Below are 19,210 nucleotides of genomic sequence, written 5' to 3' on the forward strand. Positions count from 1 at the left end.
CCTCATGTCACGCCCAACTGTGTCAATTTGACACTTTTTCGACAATCTGTCAAATTTATAAGGTGTGTGTAAAACACTCGCTAATGATGTGTCAAAGTGACGAATTAAATAAAGACACGTGGCATATATATATAAAAAAAATTAATAAATGATGAATCTTGAGTAGGAAAAAAACTACCAATGACTCATTGACATGTGGCATTTCTTTAACTAAATAATTTAAAAAAAAACACTTTTAATAAAAAGAAAATTATACCCACACCCCCCCAAATTGTCTTATCTACTATCCACCTCCACCTCAAACCCCAACCCCTCTCTCTCACTCAGATTTTCTTCTCCACCCACCACCACCCCCGACCCTCCCCCACCAAATGTAGGATTTGATAATTGAAAATATGATTTCTTGCCATTTTTGAGTGTTTTTTTCTTCTTGAAATTTATGTTGATTTTCTCAAATTATTTTGAGGAGGAAGAAGGACAACAAAATAAGTGAAAGTATTTAAGTTTAAAATTTATGGGCGCTAGAATTCACTTTTTGTTTGTGACATCGTCAAATTTATTTCACCATGGAAAGAGTTTAAGCTTGGAAAATGGTAGCCAAAAAATGGGGAAGAAGAAGAAGAAAAAAAAAATTAAAATTTGGTAAAATGAAGCTCTCACGCGCGTCTAGTGAGTGTATCACACTTGCTATGCCATCTCAGCAGAAAGTGTCAAATTGACATAGTTGGGCGTGACATGAGGTGTCTAAAATGAACAAAGCCTAGTTATGGTGTCTAAGTGAAAGATCGTGCCAAGTTTAGGAGGCTTCCGATGGGTTAGGCCTAATTATTATGTTGTACAAATTGATATAAAATTGGTAAACATCGATACTTTTTTTAATAAATATGATAGGTATTTTCAGTAAATATGGACACAAATTAAATAAAAAATTCTAGCTATGATTGGAATTATTCTAACCATCCAAATCGTACAATTTTATTTTAAAAATAATTTATTAATAACAAATTCTATTTTTTCTTTCTCTAAACAGAGACACATATTAATTAATTAATTATGGGGTGGTGACACTTTCTACACGCAATTGGTAATGATTTGAGGAGAAAATAAATTTCTTAGACGTTGAAAATTTATTTGACCAATGAGACATAATTCAAACCTCAAATTATTATAATAATCCGTTGAATTACATGAGAAATTAATGATTTAAGGTAAGAACTTTGTTTGTCTGCAGCCACCCAACAATCAAATACTTTTTAAACAAAATTTGGTTGCCAACAATGTCAAAGATTTTGTGGGAGTGGTTAGATTGAGATCATTATACTATGATTACAACATTATTTTCCATTTTTACACCGGCGATATAAAAAATATATTATTAGATTACCTGGATTTTTTATTTTTTTTGTATTTGATCGTTCATAATAAATTGAAGGGAATTAGTACCATGAGAAATAAGGAATATAACGTACTAAAGTAAGAATAATAATAAAATATATTATTATATTATCGGTGTATATAATTTGAGAGTACGAAATGTTGAAAAGTTCAACAAGAATTTTGATATGATTTTTTATAAATTGTTATGCGTACGTTGGGTAAGATTTTGTGATATCATTTCTACCACCATCTTTGAATTAAAATTTGTTGCCCTATTACAACCTCATTAAAAGTCAAATTAAAATGCTTACTAGGTAAACATATTGTTGTCATTGATTTTTTTACCTCTCGAGAGAATTTAGGGTAGTTTGATTTGAAATCGGGATATTTCATGATTGTTTTCGTAGAATTAAAACTAAAGACTATAAATTAGATAACTTCTTTCATTTTTATCAATTTTAGCTAATACCTTCCATCAAATATGAAATAAATTTAAATTAGGATAACTTATCTAACCCCTTGATCCAAATGACCTTTTAGTTGAAAAGCAGCTCCTTCCTCCTTCCTCTTATTATTAGAGGCATAATCTGAATTTAAAATTTTCTAATATATTCATAACTCGTTAGTTATTGAGCTTATAATTAAATATTTATACAAAAATTACTGGATTCACCTAAACTTGATCGCCCCATACTTGCACAGTTCTTTGTATTTTGGTTGTTGCAGAAAAATCTATAATTATAATTAGTGACTCATAATTATTGAAAAAAGGGAAAAAGTTGAAGTTGGATGAACAAGACTTTTAGGAGATTTCACATGTCAAAATGACAAAAAAAACATGCCTTGTTGATGAAGGAATTTGTTGAATATGGTAGTCTTTATCTTTAAATAGTAGTACATATTTTTTTTTTTAGCAATAGTCATCAAAGTGGTGGCTTTGTATTTTCCAGTCATGACAGCAATTTCACATTCTTTTTTCTTTCTTTACTTTTTGAAATTGAACCAAATGACAATGAATAACTCAAATCAAGGATAAGTCAACTTCTTATTGTGCAACTTATTCTTAAAAAAATAAAAATAAATATAGAAAGGGACTAAGATTTATTGCTTCTTGGAAGGAGCAAAATAGTATAGTATAGTTACATTACATAAACAAAAAAAAAAGAGAAAATAGTCACCACGCCAGAATTAGCTGGACCACTTAAAAGGGGAAGAGGATTCATTATTTCTCAAAAAAATAATAATCTAAAAGTACCTAACTAAATAGAAAGCAGTGAAAAGTATGGAGAGAAGGCCCAAAATAGTCCATCTAAGATCTCAAGGAATCGCTGGAGAACTAACTGCATACCTGAAGTTAGCTTGTGTGCGCATAGCCTTATTTTATCTTTGAATACTTCCTTTAGGCGGTTAGAAAGATGTTATTTGTGTGGTCCATTCTAGTGACAACATTTCTATTTTATTCTATTTATGTAGGAGCCGTTGTTTTTGCTTTGTTTGCCGGATTGGTATGCCTTCATTTTTGGATTAAGACTCAAAGTCATCCTTGAGTTTTCACATGGAGTACTAATAGTCATTCATGTTTGCAATATTGGTACACTTTTGGTCCTCCCCTAAACTTTTGTTTATTTTTTAACATTAATTTTGTTCATAATTTTATGTAAGAAATGTCCCATCATTTTTTTATATATATTTAGTAGAAATAATAACTTTATGTGAGGGAAGGTGAGAAGGAGAGCACCTTGTTCTGTTCGATACAAATATTACTGTAGATAAGCTAATAACATTTTAACATATGACATTGCAAGAAAATAAAAATTTGTACTATCATACGTGAAATCGTCGTGATGAACCTCTCGACTTTACCTGCAATACGATTTCTACTAAACAAAATAAGGTGTTTTTCTTCTCACAATCTCTCACATGGAGTTATTATTTCTACTAAATATATAAAATGACGATTAAACATTCCCATGCATAAATTATGAATAAAATCAATGTTAAAAATAGATAAAATTTTGAAGGAGGACCAAAAGTACATCAATATTGCAAACATGAGGGACTATTAATGCTCCATGAGAAAACTCAATGATGACTTTGAGTCTTAGCCCAAAGATGAAGGACTATTTTAGGTCTTTTTTCGAAAAGTATGTAACTCCGTTCATGTCCGAATCAAATTTTACCGTCAAATCTCGTTACAACAATATTTCATTATAATAATCTGATCTTTTTAGAAATATATTTTGTTTTTCTATAATAATATTTTATCTATAACATGAGTGATATTTCATTGTAAATATATCTTACAAAAAATATATTACGTATAAAAATAAAATATTAAAATGTTGATAATCATCATTAATGTTATAGACATTAGAAAATTATATGTACGAATATCTAAAAAGAATTTATTTTTTATACCTAAATGGTATCCATCATACATAACTTCCCCAGGAAACTGGAAAGACTACGGATATTTGCCTTATTTACATTCATATATTTTTGTTTTAAATAAGCTAATTGAGATATAAACGTATAAAATTTTCAAACAAATGTCATCACTATAACGAGGTTTAATTGTATATATCTAGACTACTCTACCGAGTTTTGTTATTATATCTCAACAATACAAAATCATTATCTACATAGCCGGATCAATTTGCACACATCTCAATTATCATACCGAATATGTGTTATCTCTCATCAGCACACAACCAAGTAATTCTGCCTACAAAATTTAGGCAAATTATTAAGAAATTACGTAACATCTTTTGTGTCGATGGATAGATGAGCCACCTCCAGTTTTCGTTCTTCTATAGTTCAACTTAGCATAATAACACATCGATAGCTTTTCAAAAAAATTATATGCAGTGGAGGCAAGCTAAACCAAAGAATTGATACCCAAAATTCTCAGTTAAAATACACAGCCAACATTACCAGAACTACTAAATTTATAATTCAGAAACATTGATGATTTATTTCCTAGCCTAGCTATATCATTACCTCCTATTCTAATAGCGACATAGGTGATACTGTTGAATGATATAGCAGATAAAATAAATACTAGCTAACAAGCAACACTAAATTACACTACAAATCCTGCCCGTTCTACAGGCGCTAATTGCACCATATTACACAATTTTGGCCCCAACATCAACAACATCGAACCTGAGCACTCCTCAAAGTCCTTGAGGATAATATGAAGATGAAATAGGAGCGTACCAGCAGGGTGCAGATGAGAGAGCCTAAGGACCAGTAGGTGAATCTTGAATAGTTTAGTTTCCAGAAGCTGGATCGTTTCTGAATTGCTGCTCTACCATTGGAGGGAGGAGAAGCGCAAGCCTGGTTTTGTATCTTGCAATGCGTCTAAGCCTTTCTTCCCTTAATCTGCAGATTTTCCAAGAACAATGGGTCAATTGTATTTATTCACCAGTAAAAAAGTCCTCAACCAATTTCCAATTAGTCATTAAATACATATACCCCTTCCCCTACCCCAGAGACAAAGGAAAGGAAGAGACACAGGAAACAACTGCTCGAAGAATGGGTGTGGGATATAATGAAGATTAAACTAACGGCTATGAATCTCATCACAGTTCATTATCAGATCATCAAATCCAGTATCTAACTGTAGCTGGAAAGTGAAGACCAGATCAGTTTGTCGGCCAGATCTCCTAATTTCTGGGCTGAAGGAGGTCATTCGAGATGGCCAATCACCAGCCACACACAGATTTTGTGCGAATAATTGAATGCAAGGTTTCTGTTGTTCAATCTCTTTCTTCTGCTAGCATCTCAAGTTAAGGGTGTAGAAAGGGGAAGAGTTAACCACATGATTTGAGATGGGCCTACTACTTTTTTCCTTTTCTAGTTAGATGAAGTGTCAATTTTTTTTCCATTTATCAAAAGGGCTTAGTCCCTAGTGAAATAACCTTGGGATTTTGGGTAAAAAGAAAAGGGTTTAATATATGTGCTGCACTCATTCCCTTGCAGAACTAAACTGCTGGTTTTCCCTGATCTTAACAAATACCAAATACCAAAGTGAAGCTAATCAACAAAAGAAAAAGTAGATTTGTAATATGGGACATTTCCACCTTTGGTTTGGGGNCTGCTACTTTTTTCCTTTTCTAGTTAGATGAAGTGTCAATTTTTTTTTCCATTTATCAAAAGGGCATGGTCCCTAGTGAAATAACCTTGGGATTTTGGGTAAAAAGAAAAGCATTGTTATCCCGCTACACTCATGTAATAGGTTTAATATATGTGCTGCACTCATTCCCTTGCAGAACTAAACTGCTGGTTTTCCGTGATCTTAACAAATACCAAATACCAAAGTGAAGCTAATCAACAAAAGAAAAAGTAGATTTGTAACATGGGACATTTCCACCTTTGGTTTGGGGGGGGGGATGCACAGAAAGAGCTCTATCAAAAAGGAAATAGTTATAACCTTAATAACAAAAAGCCAAATGCCAGAAAGTTTTTTTACCGTGATCTAATCCTTTTAGCACGCTTGACATGTCTTTGCAAAAGTTCTTTAGGAGATGAATGCTCAACAGATTCCCCAGCCTGCAAGCAAGTAAACAAAAAGAATCACTTGTTCAATTCTATAATTGAACACCAATTGCCATCTCTAACTACCCAGCTACATTGAACAAGTAGGTACATCTCTACAGACAACATTCCAATCAAGGACATGTGAATCCTAACACATAATAGCTGACCAGAAAATTAGAAATGACAAAGCAATGAACTTGAGATATGGTTAAGGCAACACCCAGAATTATTATTTTTTGAAAGAGATCAATGCCTTTTGTGGTCATGCTGAGAGGAAAAATTCAGATCAAATTTGAAACAATTGAACTTGCTTAACCATAAAACATATATATTATGTTAGATACAAATAAATTAATAGGGAGATGCAACAGAATTAATATGGAGCTCATGTGGAATGTAGTAGAATTTCTGAAGTCTTAAAACTTCACGAGAGGAGATACAAATGGATAAAGTCTCTTGGGATCCAACATCTCACCCATTCCTTAATTGATTGAGCTGCTCACATTCAAAGAAAACTTCCAGCCTTCGATGAAAAAAAATTATATCATGCACACCAAACAATCCACTGGGAAGCCTATACAGCTCAGGCATGAGTCCAAACCACGTTTAGTAGCTGGAATTCAAACCTGAGATCTTCAGACTGTTATGACCATGCCTTAACCACTAGGCCATCCTCTAGGGGTGGAAGACATTCCTTTGATGAAAGTTAATCAACATAACATGAAACATACCATACTTCCTTACTTGGCAATTCAAAACATTGGAGAGTATTCAAAAGATTGCTTGGGGAAAAAATACTCCTCAGAAGCAAAATATTGCATTCAACTTGGAACAATAAAAAGAATGTTCATATGCATACAACACTTGATTATGTACAATTTTTTGTAATGTGGTGAATTTTATTTTATTTATACAAACCTTTCCATAATATGAAAGTTCAAAACCTTATTTTACCTTAAAGTTGATAGGGATGGGAAAATTCACCCTTTTCAGTATAAGCATAGATGAAAAACTGCAGTCCTACAATGAGATGGATGGTAAAGTAAAAAGTTCTAGAAAGTGCACTATGGCATAGTATAAGTCATTAATCTTATACTAGACATCAATAACAGTCTGGTATGTTCAATGATCAGCAAAGAGTAAATATGGTCAGTACTCCAGATTCTAGAGTGAATCAAACGTAGGAAGGTGATTCATATCCTTTCAAAAGATAGATTGTAGGATAGCAACCACAGTAACACTTAACAGAAATCAAGAAAGATTTGGATGGGAGTGAATTGATGCGGAAACGTAAGATTAGATGGAAAAATTGAAATTAAAAATTACTAGAACGATTTGTCGTGCAGTGAAGTGGGCATACCAAATGCAACCTATTCACATCTGCTGATTCAGGGCTTCTACAAGTGAGGACCCTGACAAAGATATTTATTCTAGGTGGCATTCTTGCACCAAGAACTCCTACTTTCTTCCCTCTCACCTCACCACTCCCTCCCTTAAATAAGGAATCTAAAAATGAAGTAAAAGATCCTGCCCCGCTTATGATTAAGTTTAACACAAACATAAACCATGATTTACTAGTAAAATGAGTTATACTTCAATTCCCCTTGCCCCGTAGCAATCATTCCCCATGTACTTAAGATTACAAGACAAACAACAATGGCTAAATTATTTCCAAGCATCTAATCATTCTGGTACAGGAATCACATTCAAACTTTCACTCACTAAGTAGATAAACTCAAGTGCTCACCTCTTCCTCTTCTTCTTTATCTCCCTCCTTTTTTACAGGAGATTCAGCATCTTGTGGAGCTAGTGCCAAGGGTCTAGGAAGAGATCTTACTCCATCCATGTATTGGGACTGCCAACGAAATGTAAAGCAAATTAACATAAAAAGGAATAAATGCTATTTAAAAATAGAAAGTATTTCTTGCAAAATTTCAAAAACCACATTAAGAAACTCATCCAGCACCACAGTTGCATCATTTTTTCAAGAAAATTAAAATTATTAAGACGACAAATGCAAGACCAGAGAGGAGAATCAGCAATAGAGAAGCAAGACAGAATCATGATCTGAACTGGTTTGAGATCATAATCGGTTTCAATTTCATCAAATGCCCTCCCCTCTACCCTCTACAATTCATAAGACTACCTTTTCCTCAAAATACTACTTCAAATAAAAAAGAAAAGAGAATCATGACTACTTTGCCTTGGAAGTTTTTTGTTTGGTTGCCAGCATTCCCTCATTGCTGATGAATACAACTTTACCATTCTCAAAAAAAATAAAAAAGAAAAGAGAAAGGAACAAAAACAACTATTATCCTTCGTTAAGAACTTAAAAGGAATGAGATTTGGCTGCAACTACTTGAATCAGTACTAGATTTTGAAGAGCTGTGAGAGAGAACCATGATCCAAAGCTGGTTTTGAACATTCAGATCAGGTCAAAAATCAAGCAATATAACTTGAAATTATGTGGCTATACTATCTAAGCAGCATCAGGTAAATGTTTAAATTTTAATGAGAAATCTTTTAAGGGCTCTGCCCTCTGGTATCCAAATAAACTCATTCAATTTTGAACATCTTATAAATTCTAAAGTTGCTAATACTTCCCTCAGTACTCTAGCATTGACATGTTTCTCTTCAAACCTAATACTAATTTCACAATAATGTAAGGGAACTTACATTTTTCTCCGACATTGTCACAATAATAACATGCTAAGGTGACGAACTCTCAAGTAAAATCACAGCCGAAAGCGATGGAATTAAACTGCAAATCTCGAAATGCATATGTTGGAAAAATAAGAAGTAATAATTCTTAATTAACAATTCCATAGAGGGGTTCGTTATGTTTCCAAGTATAGTTAGATCTTCAATGTTTTGTCATCTTGGAAGATGAGCAGTAGACTGGTTTTTTCTCTATGATTGTTATATTTCGGAAAGGGAAGTTTTCGACCTTGGCATTCTATAGAATATATTAGGTAACATCACTTGAGGTAATCTATAGTAGGGTTGGCAAAATTAACCCATGAAAACTTGGCCCACCCAATCCGTCCAAGTTTGGGCTGGTCATTGACCTGTCCATTTATTAGCTCAGTCTATCAAAACAAATTGGGTTGATATGTGTGGCCAAGTTGACCTATGAGAAATCTTCTCAAAATAAGATATTTTTGTTTGCATGTTATAATAATATATATATATATATATATACAAAATAACTGACAGTATCTGTCCACCAAACTCAGTTATTTTGTATATGAACTGAGCTTTTACAAGCCAGAAACCTTAAGTCACTCAAGATACTGTCAAAAGAAAATTAATATTTCAAAAAGAAAGCAATAGAGCAACAAATAACGAATTTCTAGTTGAGCAAACCTGAGTGTCATCTGGAAGCCCATTCCTCAACCATGAGCGACAGAGGGTGTAGAGAGAAGCATTATCAGAAATTCGGACCTACATCAGAAAACAAAGGTAATTATCATGCAGTAAGAAGATGTTTCTACAGAAAATATAGGGGATGCAAGGAAAGCACCTATACCAAAGCTAAGCAGTGAAATGTTAAAATGAGGTTCATGCTAAACCACAAAGACCCCAGTTTGCAAAAGAATTAATCAAAATTGCTTCACAGATTGAATGCTCACCAACAAAGAAGAAATTGGGGAAAACTGATTAGAGAACCTAATGTTCTGTCAAGTCAAGGAAGTAGATGCTTTTTCTCTACTTGCGGTTAAGTTGTACATAATTCATCTCAAGCAAACATCAACTTAATATAGAAGGGTGCACACTCTCGGGCAGATCTTATATACATTGTAAGAATGTGATCACCAGACATAAATAATAATCTCACCTCACCAGTAATGGGCTGTAAATCAAGAAAATAGATGAGTAGTGTCACATTACATCTTAAATTCTCTTGCCATAGCCCTTTGACAATAATACCACATAAGACAATGAAAAACCACCACTGAGACAAATCAGAGAAATTTAAAATTGTAGTTACACATTTCCAAGTGAACAAAGTTTCTTATAATTTCATTGTAAAGGTACATTACATATCACACACACAAAAAAAGAAGTTTTAAAGTTTGTTGGAGTGAAAGAACCAATTGCACAATCAATCAACTACCTTCTATCCCAAACTAGTTGAGTTTGGTAACCAATACCACAAATGGTTAAAGATAACCTATTCAGTGCCTAATTTTCAATACTCACATTATTTACAACTGAATTATACCTGTGCTGGATTGCAAAGGTGAGTGAAATTTAAAAGGGTGTCAAAACAATTTCATCTATCAGGATTCAGGGCCTTCTCCATAAAAAACTTTGATTTGGTAGCTAGAGAAAATATTATCTACACAACGTCATGAAATATTAGTGACAAAATAGTTAGCAGATATGTCATACTCCAACATGTTTTTCTTTTCTGCTTATTTTTTAGGGGAGGAAATGATTTAAATGACTTCCATCTGTCAAAATGAGGATCATATCAGGCATGATCAATAAAACATGCAGTATTTCACAAATCAAACTAATCAGCAAAATAGGCACTTACCTTTCTGTCTCTGATTATAGCAAATGTGTCATCCTTGCTTCTGTCCCTACTGCAAGCAAAATATAGAGCACTAAGAATTTTCATATTAAACATATAAGGGAAACAGGAAAATTAAGTAAAACATATATTACCTCTTCTCTCTGAAACCATTACAATCTGAAAGGGAAGGCTGAGTAGAAACAATCTGGAACACAGAAATGTAGCAAGCAGGATCAGGATACAAAGAAGGTAACAAAATTGTGAGAAAAGATAAAATAGATCTATGGAACACACTAAAAGAATGTAATTTCTCATTTGAAATTGCAGCACTGCATTGCTGAGATAGGTCATTCAAGTAAATCTGCAGGACAATACTGCCACAAAGCATGAAAACAGTAAAAACAAGCTGGGGGAACACAAGGATTAAAGGGCTGTTTGGATTAGATAACAGACAAAAACAGCAAGAGAATAGTCTGTTAACAGAAAATAAACCAAGTTATTTCTGAAAACAAGAAAATTCTCTTCTCAATACTTGCAAGCCTAGTCTGGGGGTTTATGAGCGAACCCTTTTTCTATTCCCCTCTGCTTCCTTGCACTGATTATAGGAATCGAGCCTCAAATTTTGGGAGGTTAAGTTGAAATTGTGTTTTTCCTTCACCCTACATTTATTTACATTCCAAAACACATGTAATTGTAACTAAAGAAGTTTAGCTGTTTAAAGAATATTTAAGAGTCTCCATATGAAAGGCACATCAAATATTTTAAAGATTTCTTTCCAAAAGACAAAGCCAACACCAATCTTCTGAAATCAGATTCAGACACTTGCATTTGTTTCTCAAGTAGAAACGAAAAGGCTAAATATTTTGATTTCCAAAAAGGAAACAACAACCAAAGGTTCTCAAATCAAGATACTAATTAAGGTAGGATGCATGCTATTCTTCCAAACCAATGCAAACACAGTCCACTTGACAAAATCAATTTTAAGAAATTCTCAAGCCACTTGCAAATTGGTCCCACATAGTTCAGTATAGCGAGGAATCCCCAAGAGTTAACCACTTTTGGTAATCAGAACATATACATATATCCTCAGAACTTTTTGTGTCAATAATAACACATTTCCTCTTTCCCCACTGTCTTGGATGCTGCTTGCTCCCTTCTTTTTTTGGGATCCAAGGGAATCTATTGAAAGATCAATATGACCGAGAAAATGAGATTTGACAAGCCTCATGGGTATATATATGGGAGACAGAACGTAAGAATAAGAATGAAAAAAATTGTGGCCGTGCTAGGTTGAGACTCATGAGTAGCCTTCATTCCTCTTCTCTCTCTTTCTTATTTATTGGAAAAGGGCCAAAAATTCCCCTAGACTATCGAAAAAGATCTAATTATACCCTTCATCCACCTATTTTGCTGAAAATACCCTTTGATTACCTTTTTGGCTCACTTATACATTTATGACTAATGGTCAACGTTGAATTAAAAAAAAGCTTATTTAAATTCTGTGGAATTTTATTATTGATCCAATTTTAAACTCTAACCCCAACTAAATAAATCAACCCACACAATTTTCTGATTTACTCAACCCAAACACTAACCCACACAAAAAAATGTGAAATTTCACCATAAAAATCATTCTCAACCATTCTGCATACCCTCCCCAGACTCCACTTGTGGAAACTCACTGAGAATGATGTTGTTGTTGTTATTGAAACATGATAAAATACTTGTAGCTAATTTTGGGGATTTACTTCCCCAGTTCAGCTAATCAAAGGATTACTCTAAATAGCTTCTATGAGACCCCGTCTCGTCATAGACAAGAAAACAATACTCCCCCATCCCAATTTAAGTGTTTTCCTTTCCTTTTTGGCTTGTCCCAAAAAGAGTGTCTCGATCTATATTTAGTAAGCTTTCCAATTCCGGCATTCTACATGGTAAGTTTAAGACCACAAGTTTTAAAGGACTACACACATATTTGATATAAGACCACAAGATTTAAAGGACTTCACACATCTTTAATTTAAGATCACAAGATTCAAAAGACTCCTTTGGTTTCTTAAACTTCGTCCAAGTCAAACTAAGACACTTAAATTGGAACGGATGGAGTAGCATTTTTGGAACCAAATTAATACATAGTCTTAATATGAATATTCAACAAATTACTCAATTAAACAATTTTTAACAGTGATGTGGGCCGTACACCTTGATTAATCCATCGGACAACCCGTTACATCCCACAAGAAGACATGCCGAGTTATCCTACCCACCAAGGTTGGAGCAGATGTACTTACATTGAATGTTGTAGTTGGGGTTTGAACTTGGATCTCCGGATTGTAATTCATATACTCAACTACTTAATCATCCCCTTAAGAATAAATGAATTTGATGTGTATTGTTTAATTTTTGTGGATAAATTATCTCTAAACTGTAAAGTACATCGATTTCACAATTTTTAAGTAATTTGTATTAGAAGTATACATTTTTTAAGGAGTTGTGTTTGCATAGTTAATTGTGGCCTTAAATTTTGGATTCTGACCTTGAGAGTATCTCTCTAAAAAAAATTAACTTCAGGAGTTAGCACTGGGCTTGGGCCAGTTCTGGCCATTTGACCTGTGGGCTGAAGTTTGAAATGCAAGGGACCAGCTCCAACCCCCCATGGCAGGGAAAACACCAGCCCATGAGATTCATAAGTTAATACAGGGTTCATGCCTCCATTAAAGGGCTATGGTAAGGTGGTTTATCACCTAGGGTCAGCCCACTTGCCAGGTTAGCCACAACCTTACTGACACACCTCATTGAAGAAGCCTGAAGCTGGCTTTAAAATTCCAATAAGCTTGACAAGGTTATCAAAAAGGTACAGCCTATGGATTACGAACTACAACTCCTTTCAAGCTCATGATACACCAAGGATTCCTTGTTTCTCAACTAGGAAGGTGGCTTCTGCAGATCCCCCTTCATCAACCCCCCTTGGTGGCTGCACATGGTCCCCTTCGATGTAATCAGTACCCATGATAAACATGAGGATGGTTCAGAGAAGAAAATCAGTTTCAACAGAAACTTAAGTGCACAATGGGCAAATCTGGCAAGATGTTGGGTTTATCGGATCCAAATTCCTGATTCCAAAATATAAGGGACAAACATTTTTATAGGCAGGATGAGTGATAGCGTGTGAAAGTTCTACTTTAAGCTCCCGTGGTTGACCTAAACATTGGAACTGGTTTAGTAGTTAAAAGTCGTGTTTCCTTACATGAAGTCCCCCGAGATCAGTTAGTTGCAACCAGCCACCTGAGTGATATCACCTCCCTATGAGTACATTGTAATTTCCTAAAGATGCACTAGTTCAAGAATGATCACGAATGTTGAACTTGTTACTCTACTATTTCAAATATTTCCCTTTTTTCCTTGTTTCTTTCCTCTGTTTTTTCCTTCTTCTTTTGATTGCTTTCATAAATGCAACATGGTACTATTTGATGGCAGCAAAGAATACACAGTCAATTTACTTCTTTTTTTAAAATTGAGTGGCTTTTGTCATCAAAAAAAATAAATTGAGTGGCTTTCATAAGTAAGAGTGAATCACTGAACAAAAGCACCAATAGGGAAGAAACAAGTTACAATGACCCACCTGGGAATTCGCAAAACTCAAACCTATCATATAAGGAACGTTTGATAATCCACCCAAAATGAGGTTATTAATGATTTTGTAGATAGATTAGAGGTAGACAAATTGTATAGGATAGCTCAGAGGAGTAGGAGTTTTTTTTGCAGAAATTCATGTGTAACTAGAGCTCTGTCAGAGACTTAATTCTTTCAACACCCTCCCTAAAAGAAGCTTGTTAATTGGTAATTTACAACGGTTGCCAAATTTTTTTTATCTAATAACATGCGAATTCAACCATCAATTATCAAGATAATTAAAGTGAGTATTAAAAGAATTACAAAAACCTTGTGATGCGAAGAACTGACAACTGGAAATCCCTTAACCGCACCAGGCAAGACACCAGCCGAAGCCGCAGGACCAGCAGAATTGACAGTAGGAGACGATCCAAGAAGAGCGTGTTGCAAATGACTCGGTCTAACACCCGTAGACTGACCCAAACCCGGATCCATCTGATTCAGCCCAAAAGTTGGTCTAGACCCGAGGTGGCTAACAACTGGGCGATTCGGGTAATTACTAGGTTTGGACAAAAACCCGCGGCCGGAGGAAGCAACTGGGTAGAGAATGCTGTGAAGATGAGGTTGTGAGTCGGGATTAGGAGGTTTTAGGACTAATTGAGAGTAACTGGGATTGGATGAGGGCGGTAGGCGCTGGGTAGATGGGAAGTGAGAAGATTGGAGGGAAAAAGGGGGATGTGGTTGTGGGGTGGGTGGTCTTACAGGGTTAGAGAAAATTGGTCTTGTGGGTATACCGGTTGTTATAACTGCATCGGTTGTGGTGATGGTGGTGTTGGCGGCGGCGACGGGCGGAGGATCCGGCGGAGCTGGTGGGGTAGAAAGTGCCATGCTTTGGTGTTGGCGGGGAAAACTTTTGGGTATTTTTATTAGGGGGAGAGAGAGAGATTACTTACAATTTGATTTTGAATTGAAAGTCTTTATCACTTTGAAATATGGCAACGGTGCGGAAAAAGTTACACTTATGACTTTGAGGTCAATACGACACCGTTTTGTATGATCCATATAATTGCATTTCGCACTTCAAGCCCCTTATAATTTTTGTTGAAGTCATTTTTACCTCCTAGAAGTATGTATTTGGACTCGATTAAGCCTTGTATTGATTCTAAAAAAAAAACTAATTTGATGTATGTGATTTATAGGATTGGATTAATTCAAATTCACTTTTTGGAGTGGAGGTATAAGCTTAAATGAATTTATTTGTTTTTGCTTTTGCTGAATATCATAAATGTATTAGAAAATATTGAGTTGTTAATCTAATAATTAAAAAATCATTTTTCAAAAGGTTCGAAAGAAAAGTAACACTGTAATGTTAAAATGAAAATATTCAAGAAAGGAAAGTACTAATAGTACAAATATTAAGGATAACTGAAGTAAAATAAATAATAGTAGTAATGAAATTGATGCATAAAATAATGCTAGCATACTAGTAATAATGTTGATAATGAAACGGACAACAAATTCAATTTAGGACCTTATTCTACCACTTTACTACCGACTAGCAATCTACTCTAGTCTCGTCCTTCGTGTTTTTCCTATCTAGGGTCATGTCCTGGGTTATTTACATTTATGTCACTTTTTGTTGAATTACTTCCACCCAATTCTCTTTCGATATATCTTTACATTTCCTCAAACCTATCATCATCAACCTCTTATACCTCCAACTAAGATATTTGTACTCGTCTTTTACACATGTTTAAACCATTGCAATCTCACTTCTCACATTTTATCTATTTAGTGATTACTCCCGCCTTGTCTTGTATATATTCGTTATTGGTCTTTTCTCTTCTAGAATGCACGCACATCCGTCTGGGCCATCCTCATTATTGTTATCTTTATTTTTTAGACGTATGAATTCTTGACTAATCAACGCTTCACCCAGTACAACATAATCAGTCTAACAACGATGATACTTTCTTATCATATGAAGTAGAACACATGAGGCGAACCTCTATATCATTCACTGCCTCCAATACGATGTGTGTCGTTCTCTTCATTCCCCTTATTTCCTGGATTATAAACTCAATTAAGATATGTATGATGTGTATATTTATTTGTTAATTTGTATAATAACTTAAGTGTCTATTTATATACATTCAACGTAAAATAATACAAATATCTGTTGAAACCAAGTTAAATGACACATTATGTGTAGTTCCTACTTGTACTATTTCATAAAAATAAAATGAAGTCGTCCTTTTTTTTTAAAAAAAAGGAGTAATAGTAGATATTTTAACCAACAAATGAAATTATTATATTCTTCTGTACAACTGCCAAGGCAAACACGCCCTAAAATTTTACAAGAAAAAGGACTCGAATAAACGGAGAGGAGAAGGCAAAGTCGAATCTTTGCCACTTTGCTCATCTCTGTGTCAACGCCATTATGATCTTCGTAGCTGGTGCTCCTTTAACTACAGATTCTTCTTCTTCATGTTCCCAGGTATTGTCATCCTCCTCCTTTTTAAAAAAAAATAAAATCCAACTTCAGGTTCATCTTCAATCTTAATTAAGGGCTGAACTGCACCCACATAATGCATATGGTACAACTAATCCCTTTTATACCCTAGATAACGTGTCTTCTGCAATATATATGATTGATTTGTAGTAATGGTGTTGCAGTCTAATCATAAAGACTCCGCCTTTTTCCCTTTTGATTGGGTTAAATCTGTTCATCTGCGCTAAGTTGATAGGTTAGTATTTTTGAAATTCTTTTGGCCTTAGAATTGTCTGAAGAATTGATGTGGTTAAATAGAGAGAAAATGATACAAAGTAGTAAGAATTTTTATTTTTTTTTACGGAAAAGCGTATTTTAAAGGGTAGCGGCTGCGGATTTCCCTTGTCATAAAAAAAAAAGCGTATTTTAAAGGTATATATGTGTCCACGTGGACACATTACTATTTAAAATGATGAAATATTTATGATGTCCACGGATGCACATATATACCTTTAAAATACACTATTAAATAGTACAGGGGGTAAAAGGTCCTTTCCAAAGTTTGGTATCGTAACAACAATTTCGACCAAAGTTGGAGTATTTTTTAGACCCTTTTCCCTTTTTTTTATGAAGAAAAGTAGTAACTAATTTTATTAATGCTTGGGCAAAGAATGCCCCTATACAAGATGTGTACCAAAAGCAGAAAACCTTCAAAAAGTTGTGGACTTTGTACTGTTTCTTGATCTGTACATTGGACCAAAGAGGGACTGCTTGGTTTGGACTGTAACATCTGACTTTGTCAGATCTTTTGTTCTAAACTTCTAGTTTGTTTGATCAGTTGCAATCACTGTTTGGTTATTGTGCAAAAAACTGCTGTAGTGATTCTTGAGCTAATTTCTTCTTACTTGTGAAAAAGACTGATAAATTGATAATCTTATAGATAATCTAGATGAAAATAGTCATAGGCAATTTTGACCTACCAAAGGAAAAACATTGGCAAATTTATAATCCGATCAAATAGTCGGAACTCGGAAGAGTGGTAGACAGATTATTTATCACAGGCAAATATTTTTAGAGTTGCATAACTGATGAGCCCCTTACCAATTATAATTTGATTAAAAGCATTGGAGGAGGTGTCTTTGAATGACTCCTATCGACCATTCAGATTAGTTGCAGAGGGAGTCTTTGTCATATTGAATCCTGAAATCTCACTGCATACTTTTCTCTGCATTACAAGGGATACAAAGTCCTCTTTTTTGTTTCTATCTAGCTACTTAATAAGAACATCTGATATGAACAGGGACATGACATCCTGACGGATTTGATGAAGCATCCTGTTCTGGTATCTGCATCGTCTTCATTTAATGATGTTGCAGAAAGGAAATTCTCTGTCTCTAAAGATTCTAGTTCTGGTATATCAAGACATAATAGATGGGTTTACATTTTCCAGAGAGAATATGCAACGGTGGATCCTGCACTTGTCGATGTATGTTCATGCTTTCTTTAATAATCCTACTGAAATGACATCTGACCTTGTTCCCCGCCATTCTTCCAATTTGTACTTCTTCTTTCTTCTGTCATAGTTCTAGACTTGCAGTTGCATGAGAGTCAATTTAAAGTAGTTTTTCTGGTCTCATCTGTCTTTATCACCCGCTTCTTGTGCCACAAATCATAATATGTCTGATTTCTGCATAATACCTAATCTGTGTAATAGTTAGAGGAGGTGTTACCTATAACTATCATGTTAGCACTATAAAATTCGGCAAAGGCCATGACTTAGACATTTTTTGGAAGGCTGTAACTATCTAATGTGCCCATTGCTGCATGAGAAAAAAACAATCTATGCTTGGAAAAAGAGAAGTAGTAGACCATAAATTAGTTGTAATAGTTGAGAGTGTAATTGCCTCGAGGGAAATCAATGCATTTTGATGGTCAGGTTGGATATTATGCGAAAGGGAAATTGAGTCCTCAATCTGCCTGATTGTAAAATGCACTATGTTATTCTATACCGTGCACCTTGCAGATATTCTTAAGACTGAAACTTGGTAGGTGCAAAATGTTTAGAATAATGGTTGTCATTTCTATCTTGGAACTGAAGTGTCCATTATGTTTACGGTTAGCTTATTCAAGTGTTTTGTGTTAGGACTTGCTGTTTTCCTTTTCAAGTATGTGGACTCTCTTCTACACACTTTCCTGATCCTTTGTGATTGAAGCATCTTTGTACCCAATACTGTGAGTTTGTAGCTATAAAGATTCATCTCCATTGTTGGTATGCTTCTGTCCAACCTCTTTTTGCTGTCCATTCTGTGTTCCATCCTTATTCTTATCATTTTCAAAACCTCTTTTTTATCATCTTGACATACTTGTCATCTCGTGATGATATTCTAAAGATTTTCTCTTGTCATAATTAAGGGTGTGTTTGGTATGAAGGAAAACATTTTCCGGAAAATGTTTTCCAATTTTCTCATGTTTGGTTGGGTTAAATGTTTTGGAAAATGTTTTCCAAATCAACTCATTTTCCTCAAATTTAAGGAAAATGACTTCCCTTCAAAACTTAAGGAAAACATTTTCCAAACTCTCTTCCAATTTCCAATTAAAAATAAAATTGTTGAAAAAATCAATTTATTTTGTCCCTACGCTCAAACCAACCCCCCAACCACCCCCCCCCC

General features: G+C 34.5%; 2 protein-coding genes across 3 annotated transcripts in view; one reads left to right on the plus strand and one right to left on the minus strand.

Moving 5' to 3' along the window:
- Window positions 1–4,249: 4,249 nt before the first annotated feature.
- On the minus strand, window positions 4,250–15,034 carry LOC125851414 (uncharacterized). Its single transcript, XM_049531215.1, has 7 exons — window positions 14,381–15,034; window positions 10,594–10,646; window positions 10,463–10,508; window positions 9,286–9,363; window positions 7,667–7,774; window positions 5,852–5,931; window positions 4,250–4,761 (listed from the first exon to the last, which is right to left on the minus strand). Exons 1-7 carry the CDS (start codon window positions 14,936–14,938, stop codon window positions 4,650–4,652), a joined length of 1,035 nt encoding a protein of 344 aa, XP_049387172.1. The 5' UTR covers window positions 14,939–15,034; the 3' UTR covers window positions 4,250–4,649.
- A 1,358-nt stretch (window positions 15,035–16,392) lies between these two features.
- The window catches only part of LOC125853298 (protein N-terminal asparagine amidohydrolase), a 7,697-nt gene continuing 4,879 nt past the window's right edge, over window positions 16,393–19,210 (plus strand). For both annotated transcript variants that reach the window (XM_049532965.1, XM_049532966.1), the window contains exons 1-2: window positions 16,393–16,547; window positions 17,842–18,027. In XM_049532965.1, the coding sequence (XP_049388922.1) occupies window positions 16,491–16,547; window positions 17,842–18,027 (243 nt within the window). In that variant the 5' untranslated portion in view covers window positions 16,393–16,490. The remainder of the gene's footprint in view (window positions 16,548–17,841; window positions 18,028–19,210) is intronic.

This window comes from Solanum stenotomum, chromosome 1 (genome assembly GCF_019186545.1).
Source record: "Solanum stenotomum isolate F172 chromosome 1, ASM1918654v1, whole genome shotgun sequence".
NCBI classification, from domain to species: domain Eukaryota; kingdom Viridiplantae; phylum Streptophyta; class Magnoliopsida; order Solanales; family Solanaceae; genus Solanum; species Solanum stenotomum.